Source organism: Pongo abelii, chromosome 6 (genome assembly GCF_028885655.2).
Source record: "Pongo abelii isolate AG06213 chromosome 6, NHGRI_mPonAbe1-v2.0_pri, whole genome shotgun sequence".
In the NCBI taxonomy this organism is placed as follows: Eukaryota; Metazoa; Chordata; class Mammalia; order Primates; family Hominidae; genus Pongo; species Pongo abelii.
This window is the reverse complement of record NC_071991.2, coordinates 139,952,784-139,970,162: the sequence shown is the minus strand read 5'-3', so window position 1 is coordinate 139,970,162 and position 17,379 is coordinate 139,952,784. Positions and strand designations below refer to the sequence as shown.

The 17,379-nt window shown below is 41.2% G+C and overlaps 2 gene segments (V, D, J or C); both read right to left on the bottom strand.

Annotated features, from left to right (window-relative positions):
- Positions 1-357, bottom strand: LOC112134309 (T cell receptor beta variable 12-4-like). The segment is given in 2 exon segments: positions 1-212; positions 312-357. Coding segments are annotated over 2 exon segments (258 nt in total).
- An 8,241-nt stretch (positions 358-8,598) lies between these two features.
- On the bottom strand, positions 8,599-9,256 carry LOC100434537 (T cell receptor beta variable 10-1-like). The segment is given in 2 exon segments: positions 8,599-9,047; positions 9,155-9,256. Coding segments are annotated over 2 exon segments (495 nt in total).
- Between the last annotated feature and the right edge of the window lie 8,123 nt (positions 9,257-17,379).

The window sequence follows — 17,379 nt, the reverse complement described above, 5'->3', positions numbered from 1 at the left end:
CTATGCTGAGAATTGATCCTTGGGCATCCCTGAGTCATCTACGAGGGTCCGGCTGCGGAAGTAATTCAGCAATTCCAGTCCCTGCACCAAGGTCTGTCTGTACCAGAGAAGATCACTGTGGCCTGAAATAGGTTCGCATCTCAGAGTTATTGATTGTCCCATCTCTGTCACTTTGTGCCTGGGCGACTGGATAATGCCAACATCTGTGTGTGCTATAAAAGAAGACAGAATTGGGGGACAGAATAAGGAAAATATAAGGAGTCATCTAGACAGAGGTCCAGCATGACCATAATAAATATTGGAGAACTCACTCACTACCAGGATATAAAGGGACACACAGAGGGTCCAAGAGCCCATGGCAGAGTGAGAGCAGATGCAGAACATTCCAGACCAGGGCCTCTGTGAGCATGAGCAAAGAAATGAATTTGGTGACATTTTATCCACACGAGATGCATCTGTCAGTGATGTCACTGAATGGGCCACCACCCCCAATTTGAAAGCTCCTTATTTAAGTGGAGGCTGCATCTCTGGGAGATGAATCAGGCAGGACTGAACTATAATTGATCTGAGACACAAATGCATACCTACGGAGGCTCCCTGTGGATTTGTCTTGATATTACCAATTCATAAAGCCTTCTCTATAGTATATCTTACCTAGGATCTTGCCCACTATATTCATCTGCACCTCATACTCCAATTATTTCAAGATGAACTCGTTGTCTTACAGCAAGCCAGATTCTCTGCAAACTGTCCTATTCCTCTCCCTGATGGCTCTGTGCTCCTACTCCTTTGAATGCACTTCAATTATCCACAAGTGAGTTAGGAGTTGGCCCCTGAGCTCCCTAGGAAGAGCAAGCGTGTCAACTGCATTGTTAGAGATGCAGGAGGCGAACTGATATCCTGAAAGTTCATTCGATTTCAAAGCTCTTCTTTGCAGTGAAAGACCTCTCTGAGTGTATTTATTCTTGAACTCTAGTGAGTTTGCAAAGCCCAGAGTACAGAATCTCTCTCATTCTCTATCCATACAATAAAACAGGAAGAAGATTGTCTTTTTCATAAACATTTGGAAATTAAATGCTCCAGAGTTGACTTACATCTTATTTTTACCTCTAGCAAAGCTCAAAGTTTCTTGATCTTTACAACTGGCCTTTTCCTTATAAAAGAGTCTTGCATCTCAGAAACCGACTTCCTCTCAGGGTGTAGAGTATACAGAGCTGAGAGAAGCCTCTGCTCTGTGGGTTGGTCAACTAGGTTAATTGTTAACCAAGAAGGAGCAGTTTAGGGCCACATTTTTGCTGTTGGCACAGAGGCATACTGCTGAGTCCCCTGCACCCCAGAGTACTTGCCGATCCTAAGGTGCAAATAGTTTGCAGACGAGCTTGTGAGACCTGAGGTGTCTGTTTCCTTGTGGGCTCCATCCCTTTTTGTGTCTGTTAGGCCTGGGATGTAAAACGGTGGTCAATAGTCTGGTTTCCAGATGATCATTTTGTTTTCCTCCCTCTTACCAAGTTCCTAGGTTTGGTAGGCAGAACAAAGGCCCTCCAACCATGTTCAGGTCTAATCCGTGGAACCTAGGAATGTGTTAAGTTACTTGTAAAAGAAAAATTAAAGTTACACACAAAGTAAGGTTGTCAATCAGCTGACCTTCATACCGGGAGAGTGTCCTGGATTTTCCAGGTGGGTCCAATATAGTCACAAGGGTCCTAATGTGGCAGAGGGAGGACAGAGTGTCAGAGTGATGCAGCATGAGCAAAGGCTCAGTCAGTCCCTGTTGGCTTTGAAGATTGAATGGGGTCATAAGCCAAAAAATGCTGGTAGCCTCTAGAAGCTGAAAAGGGGAGAAAAACAGTTCTCCCCTAGAACATCGGGAAAGAATGCAGCCCTGCCAACACCTTGATTTGGGCCCAGTTACACTCAGTTTGGACTCTTGGCCTCCAGTATTGTAGGAAGCAAATGTATTTTGTTTAAGCCTCCAGAATCAGTGGTAATTCGTCACAGCAGCAGTAGAAATCAAATACTTTATAGTGTCCAAGGCACACGTGAATACAAGAGGCAGAAGCTAGATACAAAATACAGGTAGAGGCAAATGAACGAGTCACATGGAACGAACTTTAATTCAAGCCAAAAGAAAAGACACTATCTCAACCCAGACCCCACCTTCTTCCAGGGGACACACAGGAGTCTGAAGTGAGTAGCAGAGGTAAACTATTAATAGACTGGGGCATTTTCCTGCTAAGAGCAAAAGGTCTTGGTGGAGAAAACTCTGTTCTACTCCACCCTGGTGTCTGCCTAATAAGTGTATATGCTGCTGGTGTTGTAATTGTGATTGCCCCCTCACTGGGGAACAGGGTCCCTCCGATGGTCCAGGGTAGCACCTCCGTCTCTCCCTGCTCTTCCTTCTACTTTTAACAGAGCAGGTGGGGCTGGCCTGAGCCGGTTTGGGGGTTTGGGGCCAGGCTCTCCAAGGCTCCTGTGATGTGAAAACTGCTTCTCCGCTTTCCCAGCCCAGAACATGGGCCCTGCACCACCCCGGCTCCTTGTGCCTCCACATCTTAAGGGAGCTTGGAGGTATATCCACTGCAAACACACCTGCCACTCAGCCCCATTCAGAGCTCAGTTTAGAGCAAAACCCATCTCCATACCAATACAGGCAAATTGGTTGGTCTCTAATTCCTTCATTCCCAGGCTTCATTCCAGATATCCGCAGCCCAGCTCCCTGAATCTAGGGCCAACCCCAGGGTTTCCCTTAAGAATCTTCCAGGGAGCCATCTTCGCCCCTCCCCATTTGACTCTGATGACAACAAAGCCACAGTGCCTCCTTGTGGCCAGTGGGCAGAAACAGCACAAATCTGCTCTCTTGCCAGGACACAGGGGACTTGTGCTTTGCTTTATTGAGTCATGGAGATATGGGAATTATGATTTGTTGGTGTTAGAAGGTCAGAAAGCAATCTTAATGTTGTTATGGCCTAAGATGGAACCACCTGAGAGATGGACATTGAAGTCAGACAAGTGGAGATAAAATATCAGTGTTAATATTAACAACCAACAGTGCTCAGATAGGAGAGCAAATAGGCCAACCGACACTATTCTGAATCAGAATTTAATCCATTCTCTCTCCCCTGCAAACTACAGGCCAACCCTGTAAGGAAAGAAAGTTCTCCACTGATTTTAGTGCATGTTGAAAAAGCATCAAAAGTATCTACTTTTTTTCTCAGTAGCCAGGATGAAAGGGTGATGATGAAGAGAGACTAACCTCAGATGAAGAGAAGACTAAATAAGATAACGTATTTCCCTTCCCATAAGAAACATTTGGCAAATAATAGAAAGACAAAAACCAGTGTATCACTTTAGGGAAGTTCTCCCAAATGGAAAATGTGGAACCAAGCACCTTTCCAGAGGACTGGGTTTAAGTAGGAAAAGATGATAGCCACACACCTGTGACTCCCTCCAATTCTGACCCCTGCCCCTCAGGTGTGCTCACAAAATGTGGCACAAATGAGTCACGACAGTGCAGGAATGAAGTAAATTCCATGTTCACTCTCTGCTCTCTGATCAACTTTATTTTATTTTTTTTTTTATTATACTTTAAGTTCCGGGATATATGTGCAGAACGTGCAGGTTTGTTATATAGGGATACATGTACAGAACGTGCAGGTTTGTTATGTAGGTATACATGTGCCATGGTGGTTTGCTGCACTCATCAACCTGTCATTTGCATTAGGTATTTCTCCTTATGCTATCCCTCCTCCCCTTGACCCCCTCCCCAACAGGCCCTGATGTGTGATGTTCCTGTCCCTGTGCCCATATGCTGTCATTGTTCAACTCCTACGTGTGAATGACAACATGCAGTGTTTGGTTTTCTGTTCTTGTGTTAGTTTGCTGAGAATGATGGTTTCCAGCTTCATCCATGTCCCTGCAAAGGACATGAACTCATTCTTTTTTATGGCTGCATAGTATTCCATGGTGTATATGTGCCGTATTTCCTTTATCCAGGCTATCATTAATGGGCATTTGGGTTGGTTTCAAGTCTTTGCTATTGTGAAGAGTGCTGCAATAAACATACATGTGCATGTGTCTTTACAGTAGAATGATTTATAATCTTTGGGGTATATACCCAGTAATGGGATTGCTGGGTCAAATGGTATTTCTGGTTCTAGGTCCCTGAAGAATCGTCGCACTGACTTCCACAATGGTTGAACTAATTTACACTCCCACCATCAGTGTAAAAGTGTTCCTATTTCTCCACATCCTCTCCAGCATCTGTTGTTTCCTGACTTTTTAATGATTGCCATTCTAACTGGCATAGGACGGTATCTCATTGTGGTTTTGATTTACATTTCCCTAATGACCAGTGATGATGAGCTTTTTTTCATATGTTTGTTGGCTGCATAAATGTCTTCTTTTGAGAAGTGTCTGTTCATATCCTTCACCCCCTTTTTATGGGGTTTTTTGTTTTTTTCTTGTAAATTTGTTTAAGTTCCTTGTAGATTCTGGATATTAGCCCTTTGTCAGATGGATAGATTGCAAAAATTTTCTCCCATTCCGTAGGTTGCCTGCTCACTCTGATGATAGTTACTTTTGCTTTGCAGAAGCTCTTTAGTTTAATTAGATCCCATTTGTCAATTTTGGCTTTTGTTGCAATTGCTTTTGGTGTTTTAGTCATAAAGTCTTTGCCCATGCCTATGTCCTGAATGGTATTGCCTAGGTTTTCTTCTAGAAATAGGATCATACCAAAAAGCCACAGCCTGGCTTTTCTCTGTAATCTTATATCTGGGGGACTGGACAACTCCAGCTTCTGAGAGTTCTGTTGGGGAAAAAGACAGAATTTGAAAATAGAAAGACAGAAATGATTGAAGTAATCACTGGAATTTCCAATGGGATGATCATGGTGTTCTTAGGACACACCTGCCCCCAGGAGACAGAGGGCCGTCCAGCAGAGGAGCCTGGTGCTCATGGCAGGGTCAGGGCAGGATGGGAGCTTTGCCAGTTCAGGGTCCTTGTGAACAGGAGAGGAGGAGGAGGGACATCCCTGTCCTTATACGGCAGTTCCTACAGTAACATCATTGTCTCCACAAATGCCTAAGTTCTTAGAAACCAGTTGTTATGGAATAAAATAATGTACCTATTGTTACTGGGGAGCACAAACAAAAAGCAAATATAGCCATTCGTTAATTTACTTTGTATTGTTTTTTAGACCCTTCTCTGGATAAAGTTAGGAAATATATAATCTTTAAAACCTTAAGTTCGCATTAATAACTCCAATTCAAATCAGCACCACAGATTTCTTCCTCATCTTCCCGTTTCTTATTTATCTCTCTTCTCTTTGTAAAAAAATCTAATTCCCAGAAATATCAAAAAATTACTTATTTCTCTCTTCTACAGTATACTAAAAATGTCTCAGAAGTACTGCACTAAAAACACTAGCCACAACAAATAGCCCAACAGAAGTTTAATCTCAATCTCAATTTCCTTTAGTATCATCACAGTATACCAGCTTAAATCTAAAGTCAATAGAGACTCTAAAAACACAATCAAATAAAATAAATATTACCTTCAAAGAAGGTGTGCAAACTGCCCATAGGCACAAGAAGAGACACTTAACATCTTTAGTCATTAGGGAAATGCAAATCAAAACCGCAATGAAATATCATTCACACTTACTAGGATGGCTATAAAAATAGTAATCATCATCATCATCGTATTTTTGAAAAGAAAAAAGAAAAAGAAAAGGAAATAACAAATCCTGGAAATGTTGTGAAGCAACTGGACATTGCTGGTGGAAATCTAAAATCAAGCAGCTGCAACAAAAAAATATTTTGGTAGTTACTCAAAAAAAGAAACAGGATTACCAAAGGACCCAGAAGTTCCTCTCCTAGGCATAGACCCAAAAGAATTGAAAACAAGGAATTAGATATTTTCAGGACCATCTTGACTGCACCATTGTTCTCAATATCTACAAAGTGGAAACCACCCAAATGTCAATTGACTAATGAATGAATAAACAAATGTGTTATATACATACAATGGAATATTATTGAGAATGAAAAGAAATGAAGTTCTAATAAATGCTACAATGTGGATGCACCTGGAAAGCATTATGCTAAGTGAAAGAAGCCAGAAACAAAAGAAAAAAATAGTGCGTGATTTCATATAAATACATTATCTAAAATAGACAAATTCGTTCATATACAAAATAGATTAGAGTTTGCCAGAGGAAGGAGAATGTGAAGTTATTTCTTAATGGGTACAGGGTTTCTGTTTGGGGTGATGAAAATAATTTTGGAAATGGATAATGCTGATAATTCCACAACAAGGTGGATGTACTTAATGCCACTGAATTGTACATTTAAAAAATAAAGTGATGAAATTATATGTTACATGCATTTTATCATACTTTTTAAAAGATGGAAAGACTACCTTCAAAATAGGAAAAACACTGACAGTTGCATTCTCCATTATTGAACTTAAAGACAGTGAAAGGAACCCAAGTGATTTAAATACATTGATAAATTTTCCGGAAATGTGGTTTGTCACAATATATCCCATAGTGGGTTTTCTGATGTAGTTGTAATTATCTTTTGTAATAAATATACGAACAATTTTCACCAGCCCATATGTCTACTTAAATGTAGGACTGTCATTCCTTGGAAAAGTATCCAATCTAGTAATTTTGAAATCATAATTTACTGTTTCACGTTGCAATATTCTGATTGTAAGTAACGTTGAGAAGTTATTCTCATGTTTAGTGCTAACTTATGTTCACTCTTGTGTGAATTGCGTACTCAGACTCAGTATTGCTATTTTTATTGAGTTGTCTTCTTAATACTAAGTAATAAGAATATTTTACTCATTCTAGATACTAATTCTCTTAGACAAGAACAGCTGTGCTACAGAAAACAAAACAAACAAAACAAATCCTAAAATCTCACTGGCGTAGCTCTATGAAGTCTTACTTCCCATGACCACAAAGCCCAGTGTGGCATGAGCAGCTTTCTTCTGTGATTGTCCACCAAATTCTGACTCAGTGAGCCAGGCTGCTTCCATATTATCATTAGGCAATCTGTACCATGTAGCTCCCAAGTTCAGGACGTGGCAAAAGAGAGTTGAAGAGTGTCTGTGCACAAGAGTTGACAGGAGGCTGGAGACTGCGGTGCTTAGAAAGTCCTGCTTGCAAGATTGGACTCTGACATCTAGGAACTTGGCTGGTGAACAGTGCCCTGAACTGATGTAAAGTTTCTCCTGACTGACAGGGGTGGCTTATCATTCCTAGGCTGGTGTTGCAAATAATATTATGCTGAACATCAGATTTCCTTTTGGGATCTAGACTTTTGGTTCATGCTAGAAAGTAGGTGCCTCTGTGACCAGCTTCTACTAAAACCTCTTGGGTGTTAAGTCTGTAATGTACTCCCTTGGCAGATACACTGCACGTGTGTTAATGCATTTTTGCTGCTGGGAGGAGAGAGCTCTGTGTGACCCCTCCTGGGAGGAAGAGAGCATAAGGAAGCCTGCATGTGAATTCCTCCAGATTCTGCCTGTGTGTTTTCTCCATATGATCTGCTGCAGAGTATTTACTATGACACTTTAATAAATCTTAGCCATGAGTACAACTCTATGCCATATACCAACACTCTAAACATGGGAGTACATTTAGAGACCCTCAACACAGTGCCACAGAATATTTTTAAGGGCCAGGCTTGAAATGAGCTGACATCATTTTATCCCACTATTCAGAACCTGGTGACATAGTCCCAACCCTCCAACTGCAAGGGAGGAGCTACAGGTATTCAGTGATGTTCTGAATGTTCTCTGTTACACTGAATGTTCTCTGTCACACTGATTTTTCATCATTTGTATGCATTCCTCATGCCTTTCCCAGGCTGTAGTTTAACTTTATTTTTTATGGTGTGTTTTGGCTTGAAACAATTTAATGCAACCAGTGTTATGAATGTTGTTCTTTTGGCTTGTGGCTTTTTTTGTCTTCTCTAAAAAAGTCATCCCTCAAATGAATGCATAAAATACTTTTCTTAAATTTTTCTAGTAAACTTTCTTTTTTGCTTTTTACAATTAAGAGCAAGTGTGCCTGAAATACATTTTAATTTAAGAAATGAAGTAGAGATGTAGGACTAAGTAGGTGGTATGTATGCTCAGTGCAGAAGAAAGAATTTATGTAAACAATCCCCACGGTGGAAAACAATGGATACATATGAAGAAATAACGCATGTAGGGGAGTGTGGCTGGAGCAGAGAGCCAGGGAAAACGTGGTGCAAAATGATGATGAAGAGGTACCTAAATGGCTAATGATATAGGACCTCGTGGGTCTATTGCCCTTAGAAGAAAGGCCCCCCAGGAGCAGAGACCACATGGGCAAAGATTTATGATTGTGAGTTGAAAGGTAGTAGAAGGTAGGGGAAAAGGTATATGGAAAAGTCACCCAGCCCTTAGGGGAGAGAAGAATATGGTGGGTTTCAAATTTTCAAGGAAATTAGGAATCTCAATTAAAGATGCCTTTTCCATTTTACAAAAGGAAATAGGGAACTGCAGAAGCTAAGGGTGTTGGGGTGACCTCCAGTTGGTCTGAGACTGGGGTAGGAATGGACCTCAACACCAAGGGTCATATGGCCCCTGCTCTATGGCCCCCAGGCTAGCCAGGGCTCTCTGACTCCTATGAATACTGGGACTTGGGAGCACAGGCAACCTCAAGCATTCTAACTGCCCTTTATGTACAGAGAGGAGGCAGCTGTGCAGCACTGTGGACTCACTGCTGGCGCAGAAATATACAGATGTCTGGGAGGAGGCAGCAGACTCCAGAGTGAGGGGGAAATCCTCTGTCTTTGATCTAGAGACAGTGTAGCCATCTGAGACTTCTCCTTTGTTAGTGTCTGGAACACCAAGTGAGTAATGGATCAGCCTCAGCCCATGTCCCAGGTCTTGTCGATACCAGAACATATAGCTGTGGCTCCAAGTCTGGTGACACGTCAAGGTCACCTGCCGTCCTGTCTCTGTGATCTTGTGTCTTGGGCTCTGGGTGATTCCAGCATCCCTGTGTCCTGTAATAGAGAACAACAGATATTGATGCTGTCATCCCAATGCAATGCCGCTGCATTGAGGCCTTGGGAATTCCAGGGAAGGAGGCCCTCCTGTGACCAGCCCTCACCTGCCCACAGCAGACAAAGAGCCACATAGAAGAGCCTGGTGCCCATTTCAGCTCCAGGGCAGGATCTTGTGTCTCCCAGCCCTGCTGTGGGCAAACTGAAGTTGGGCTGTCAGTGACTTGATGATGTCACTGTCCCTGCTAAATGCTTGAACTGCAGAGCTAACCTGCCACGCCCCTTCTCTTCCCCACAGGAACAAATAATTTATAACAGAGTTGAATAATTTTTAGGTCTATTTTGAAAGAAATCTAATAAACTCCTGAGCTCTTTCCCTGATTTTAATAGGGGAATTTGTTCTTCTATGTATATTTTATTTCCAACATGAAAAATTCTTTATTTGAATACTATTTTCACTTTTATGAATATTTCTGTAGGCTAAAGAACATTGTCATAGCAGTCCTGGTGACTTTTATGACTTCCTGCACAAAATTCAATTCCAAGTTGAATTATTTTCCTCTTTGTTTAACCTCTGGACACTTGTATGGCAGCCTACAGGGATACCCTCGGTTAAATGACATCCAGAAAAGTCTCCAAGTTCCAAGTTCCAGGTTCAAGGTCATGACCGTTTGAAGACTTGTTTCATGCTGTAGCACCTCATTACACCTGATGGGAGTGTCACCATCCAAGCTCAGGCTGCTGTGTATTCTCATGGGGATGTTTTCCCCCTTTGCTTCAGGTGAAGCCACAAACACTGCACCATCTAAGTCCCCTGAGTGACTGTACTTCCTGTGAAGAAAAGAGGAGGCTCATTAGGAATGTGGATGAAATGTTCACCAAGAACTACACCTGCCTGGAGTCTCTAGGGTCACAAGAAAATGCTCTGTTCCCATCCAGAAGATCTTATATTCACCAAATGGGAGAAGGTTGATGGATTTGTAAACGTGCTATGGTGCAAAACTCACATCTAGTCCATAGCACTGCAATAGTTATTTCAGATACAATAGGCTATCTGTTGCACATCTTGATGCAACCTGGATGGGTAATTCCCACAATCATGCTCCAGTGAGAGAGGACACAGAATCAGAAGTGGAGACAGGGAGGAGACCCATGAGCACCCCCACAGGAGGCCGTGGTTGGGGCCCGACAAGCCCAGGAAGGACTTTCCCATCTATGCCCAGAACTCACCTGATCCTTAGAGACCAAGAGCCACACAGCAAAGGAGCCAATCCTCATGGTTGGGCCAGGGCAGGAAAAAAAAACTTTTCAGATCAGGACCTTCATTTTGCAAGGTAAGGCACGTAGAATTCCAGAGCTCTAAGGATCATTCCCTAAATCAGGTATGATTTACCAAGAATGTTGATATTCTCAACAACACTCTAACTTCTCCGGGGAGATAAGCACCTACCAGGAATATATCCTTCTACTTTTAAATTAATTTATTATTAAGTATAATAAATTATAACAATTATGTGTTAAAATTGTCTACCTCAACTTGAAGCTTTGTCTTTTTTTTGCACTGGTGTTTCCCAAGTACCTGGACAGTACCTGTGTAGTTGCCATGAAGCCAATGAAGAATAACCTCAGGCCTTCTCGCTTGCACAGGGTCTTTTCAACTCTTTGCTATTTTGCATTCTCTTTTGCAAAGAGCTACCTAAAATGTATCAGCTTTGTGCACCACAAAACTTTAATCTAATCTTCACCTATAATTCATTAAATGTTTATTGAATGAATGAAGAAAGGAATGAATGATTATCTGAGTCCAGGCAAATTCTACTTCTGTAAACAGAGTCAAAGTTTATTCAGTTCAAAATAGGTTTGAAGTTTTAAGGGAGCAGAGAGCCATTCAGAGAATGCTGGGAATTCCAGATGAATCCACATGGATTTGGAAAAGATTAGTTTATATACATCATCATAAGGCTTTTTAAATGAATGGGTAGCAGTACGAATAAAAGATAAACAGTTGTCTCCTTCAAAAGGTAGGGTCTTTTGATGGTTGCTTCATTTCATCACTGCCACAGTTTAGTCTGTCTCTGAAGACAAAGTCTGTGATAGGGAGACTTGGGTGCATGTAGCTTATTTGGGAAATGATTCCAGGAAGAAGTAAGAGAGCAAGGAAAACAAAATAGGGAAGGGAGAAACCAGGATAAAGGTGCAATATTCTATTTGTGCTGGGGCAACAGGAGATGGAATCCATCAGGACCTCCAAGAGCATAGGGTGCTCTCTGGAGTATCCGCATGAATGGGCAGGTTGGAGCTTTTGTCCCCCTGTCCTGTTCCACCAGGAGCATCAGGATCTCTGGCTGTCTTTGAGTACAGCCCAAGTGGATTCAGATAATATCAGAGAAGGCCCCAGAGCAGGAAGCAGCAACATTCCAAGCAGGCACTGCAGAAGGGCACTGTCAGCAAGAAGTGAATGGGAATTGGCACCGTCCACAGCAGCAAGGCTGAAATCAGAGGTGGGCGGAAAGGATGTCATGGAAGCCACTAGAGGCTCCTCTGTGGTCTCCTTTCCAAGAAAGCTGTGCCTTCTTCTATCAGCTCTCTTGTATGATGGACAATTGCACTGAAGCCATATCTTTCTAGGAGCACCACACCTTCATGCACATCAGACTCAGTTATCAAGCAGGAAGTTCATAAGAGGTAACATTTTCATATTTCCTTAAATGGCAACTCTTTATGTTAATTTTACATAATGAACTATCAGACTACTATATTTGCATTTTAGATGACTTTGTGTCTGAAACATGGTTGAATCAGGCAAAAGTAATCTGTGCTTGTCTTTGTTACCAGAATTTCAGAGAGTAAATAACTGTGCTAGATTGGAGATTTGTCAGAGAATTTATAGGGACCTAAGATTTCTTGAACCTACACTTTATATGACTCTAATTTTTAAAGTTACCTCTCTCAAATCTCTGCAAGACTGGCCAACATGGTGAAACCCCGTCTCTACTAAAAATACAAACATTAGCTGGGCTTGGTGGTGTGTGTCTTTAGTCCCAGCTACTCGGAAGGCTAAGGCAGGAGAATTGCTTGAATCCAGGAGGCAGAGGTTGCAGTGAGCCGAGATTGCACCACTGAACTCCAGCCTGGCGACAGAGCGAGACGCTATCTCCAAAAAAAAAAATCTCTGCAAATTGAATTCAGTTTACAAATAAGAACACTCAGCCAAATATATTTCAGGTCACCAGTCCAAGGGGTCAGAATATGAACTGCTAAGGTCTCCTTGTCTCTTTGATGAATGAGGACTATAATCTGCATTTATAGATATTTTTAATTCCCTTTATTCACTGTTCCTGTTGGTCTCAGTCTATTCCTTTGTGAGATATTTGTCTTTCTTGGACTGCTTTAAAAATTGTGTCTTCATCATTCATATTCTTCTATTTTAACACTGAGGTAACTATTTAACCTGAGATTTATTTGAATTCTTGAAACTCAGGTTTTAGGTCTTTAGTTGTCTCTGGAAATTTCTCAGCTAGCATCACACACAATATCACCTCATATCATTCTCCTTATTTTCTTTCTCTGACACTTCAATGACACATAAGAATAAAGGGGAAATTCTTATGAAATGTTACATATATTCGAATATAACTGAAACCTCCATTGTTTCTTCTCTGTTGCTTCTTTCTGTTTCATATTATACATTTAATTTTTTGTATTGTTCTGGGTAACTTCTTCAGATTTGTCTTTGAAATCAATAATAATCTCTTCAATGAGCATCTAATCTGCTCTTCAATTTATCTGCTTTCTTTCAGTCATTTTAGGGATCATTTCTAGACATCCCATTCAATGCTTTTAAAAAAGTTATCTAATGGTTTCTGAGAGTCTCTTTTTTCTTGTTCAGGTTTCAATTGTCTTTTGTATGCATTTAACTATAGCTCTTCAAACTGTCATATGTCATGATGCTAAACTTTAAACCTTCAGGCTGCCTATTGCGAGTGTTTATGAATTCTGCTAACTTTTCCTCATGGTTTTTTTGTTTTAATATTCTTCATAGTGGCAGTATATTTGTCTGACATTCATCTCTGGGGTTTTGGAGAGGCTACAGCACAGCCTCAACGGCCCATACCTTCCACAAGTGTCTCCAGTCTCATCCCCAAATGCATGAGTCAAGAACTGTCTGCTGCACTCTGGGCTACAAAGCACACCATGGATTATGTTCCTCATATCATAATCTTTTCTCAGGACGACCCCAATGTAGGCTCCAGAAGAGAATTCCGATTTTTTTATTCTTTTTCATTATAGTATCTCCACAAATTAGAGCCCATGAGCCCTTGAAGTTTTATATAATGAAACTTCCTAAATCTGCAAATCTTATCTCTTCTTTCCTTTTTGTCCTACCCAAATCTTCAGGCACTAGCCTATATATGCAAATTATATTTGTAGACTTTATACTTATTCAAGTTAAAGAACATACCATATTTTAAATTAAAAATTCCCAGACCAGCTGACAAACTGGCTTCCATAAAAAATGGCCCTAGGCTTGTTCAACAAGTGAATGCTCATTTATAAACCCCCGCAGACCATCTCAGTCATAGAGAGACTCTTCAACTCTTAACTATTCTGGACTCTGGGTAACTAGGAACTAAAATGTGAAAAAGAAAGTCCTAGTAAAGAGATTTGTTTTACCATGGGTTGTTTTAAGACTGTAATGGAGTGATATCCTCAGTTTACTACTTAGTTCCAACTCATTAAAAATAAAATAAATATACTTTACATTGAAACCATACGCTCTTCATTCTCCCTTTAATGGGATTAAGAGATCAAATTAATCATAAATTAAATCTGCCTAGATATCTAGATAGACCTGGTGGTCAGAGGACAAAACTCTTTTTTTTTTTTTTAAGAGATGGAGTCTTGCTCTGTTGCCCAGGCTGGAGTGTGCAGTGATGAGATCTCAGCTCACAGCAACCTCTGCCTCCTGGGTTTAAGCAATTCTCCTGCCTCAGCTTCCCACAGGTATGCGCCACCATGACCAGCTAATTTTTGTTTTTTTTTTTTTTTTTTTTTTGAAGAAACGGAGTTTCACAATATGTTGGCCAGGCTGGTCTGGAACTCCTGACCTCAGGTGACCCGCCCACCTCGGGCTCCCAAAGTGCTGGGATTACAGGTGTGAGCCACCGCGACCGGCCAAGAAAACTCTATTGGCAAGAGCATTTGTGGAGGTTGGAAAGAGGCCAGTATCTGAATTAGTTGCTGTGGGGTTAGATACTAGGACATGTGATATCCTAGGTACTCAGCTGATATGGGGGTCAGAGGGTGAGGTGTGTCTTACTGGGAACTGAATGAAGTTAGGAGAAGGATTTTCTTAGGAAATTTTCTTTCAGTCTTCTCAGACATATTTGGGCACTTTTACCCTGTCTGGTTTTTCCTGTTTAGGGCCAGGTCTACACAGGGAAGAAGGCATCTCTACAGCACTGTATTCTTACCCTCATCAGAGAAATGCAGGGCTAGTCCCTCAGCTCTGAGAGTTTCACTTTGAGTTTGTCATCAGATTACTGAGCTAGGGGTCAGCTGTGAATCCATGAAGCGCATTTCTCATACTGTGGAGCCCGAAGGGAGACCAGAGCACTTGCTTGGGGTATAACAGAACTGGGCCCCCGAAGGCAGCTGGAGGTGAGCTTCCACCCACTGACTCAGTGGGTCGCTGCACTTTGACCAGGGGCCCTGATATCCATGTAACTCCAGCAGGGTGGAAGCTCAGGAAGGAGATGAGAGCAGGAGGCAGAGCCCTGCGTCTGAGTGGAGGGAGACTGCAGGCACAGGTTAAAAGAAAAGCCAGTAGCTGGGGCCTGGAAAATCTAGGGCAGAGACATCTAAGTTGTGTCCACATTCACCTGGGCAGCAGTGGTGCCCCCAAAAGTGGAGCCTGGAGACCGTGGTAGGTTTTAACAGGTATGTGACCAGATGCCTCAACCTGGGAGAATCCATCCCGTACCGGGTGGTGTTAAGTCAACTTAGCCAGGACAAGAAGTTGTATTTCTAAGAATGCTTTTATCTTTATGATTCTGGGTTACAGTTGGTCAAGGAGCTATTCGTGTGAACTCTGGAAGATAGAAGTAAAATTGTCACCACTATACTTGGTAGGACATTAGGCTAAATGAGATAAGCTAATCACAAAAAGACAAAAATCTGCATAATGTCATTTACATGAGTTATCTAAAATAGTCCAATTCATGGAAGCAAAGACTAGAATGGTAGTGGTCAGGGTCTGGGGAATGGGGTAAATGCGGAGTTGCTGCCAATGGGTATAAAATTTCAATCATGCGAGATGAATAAGATCTAGAGATCTGCTGTACAATATTATGACTACAGATTATAAAACTGTGTTGTGTGCTTATAAGTCTATAAAAAGGGTAGAACTCATATTAAATATTGTTACTGAAAACTTTTAAAAATCTGGCAAAAGGGTGTAGGTAGCCAAAGAGAGAAAGAGAAGAAAGAGGAAATTTTTTTTTTAATTTTTCTATTATCTTTAATGTTTAAAATCACAAATTCAACTTTCAAAAAATAAAGAAAATGGATAAAAGCAATATCATCCATGTACTATAAACTATAATATGCAATATTATCATCAATCCATTTCATATTGATATATATACTTTTTAAATTGTCTGGCAATGGTCATCCAGCTTTCACAGAGTAATCTATCTTTTTATTTTATTTTATTTATTATTATTATACATTAGGTTTTAGGGTACACGTGCGCAATGTGCAGGTTAGTTACATATGTATACATGTGCCATGCTGGTGCACTGCACCCACTAACTCGTCATCTAGCATTAGGTATATCTCCCAATGCTATCCTCCCCCCTCCCCCCACCCCACAACAGTCCCCAGAGTGTGATGATCCCCTTCCTGTGTCCATGTGTTCTCATTGTTCAATTCCCACCTATGAGTGAGAATATGCGGTGTTTGGTTTTTTGTTCTTGCGATAGTTTACTGAGAATGATGATTTCCAATTTCATCCATGTCCCTACAAAGGACATGAACTCATCATTTCTTATGGCTGCATAGTATTCCATGGTGTATATGTGCCACATTTTCTTAATCCAGTCTATCATTGTTGGACATTTGGGTTGGTTCCAAGTCTTTGCTATTGTGAATAATGCTGCAATAAACATACATGTGCATGTGTCTTTATAGCAGCATGATTTATAGTCCTTTGGGCATATACCTAGTAATGGGATGGCTGGGTCAAATGGAATTTCTAGTTCTAGATCCCTGAGTAATCGCCACACTGACTTCCACAATGGTTGAACTAGTTTACAGTCCCACCAACAGTGTAAAAGTGTTCCTATTTCTCCACATCCTCTCCAGCACCTGTTATTTCCTGACTTTTTAATGATTGCCATTCTAACTGGTGTGAGATGGTATCTCATTGTGGTTTTGATTTGCATTTCTCTGATGGCCAGTGATGGTGAGCATTTTTTCATGTGTTTTTTGGCTGCATAAATGTCTTCTTTTGAGAAGTGTCTGCTCATGTCCTTCGCCCACTTTTTGATGGCATTGTTTGTTTTTTTCTTGTAAATTTGTTTGAGTTCATTGTAGATTCTGGATATTAGCCCTTTGTCAGATGAGTAGGTTGCAAAAATTTTCTCCCATTTTGTAGGTTAAGAGGAAATTTTTAAAATCAGAAATTGAGTAAACTAATTAGAGTATACCAAAAATTGCAGACCTTGAAACCCTCAAATGCAAGAAACACCTTTTTCTTCATTTTTTAAAAATTCCCCTTTTTTCCAATTATCTTTTTTTCATTGTATATTTCATGTGATATAATCCCTTAAACAAAGTAGGATGCCCCAAAAGATTCATTGATAAAGAAAAAAAATGGGCCTGGCGTGTGGCTCACGCCTGTAATCCCAGCACATAGGGAGGCCAAGGCAGGCGGATCACCTGAGGTCAGGAGTTTGAGACCAGCCTGGCCAACATGGAGAAACCCCATCTCTACTAAAAACACAAAACTGGCCACGTGTGGTGGAGGCCACCTGGGAGGCTGAGGCAGGAGAATCGCTTGAACCCAAGAGGCAGAGGTTGCAGTGAGCCGAGATAGCACCACTGAACTCCAGCCTGGGCAACAAGAGTGAAACTCTGTCTCAAAAAAAAAAAAAAGAATAAAAGATATTAACTAATGAGTAACAATTTTTCATGTCCTTTCCCTGATGGCAGATTGCATCAGGCACAGGAAGACTACACGCCCCATAAAAAACATTTCCTGCTCTTTGTTGTGAACCTAGGAAAGCTCTGTCCTCATACAGACTCCGTAAAAGAGATGACCTGGCCTTGC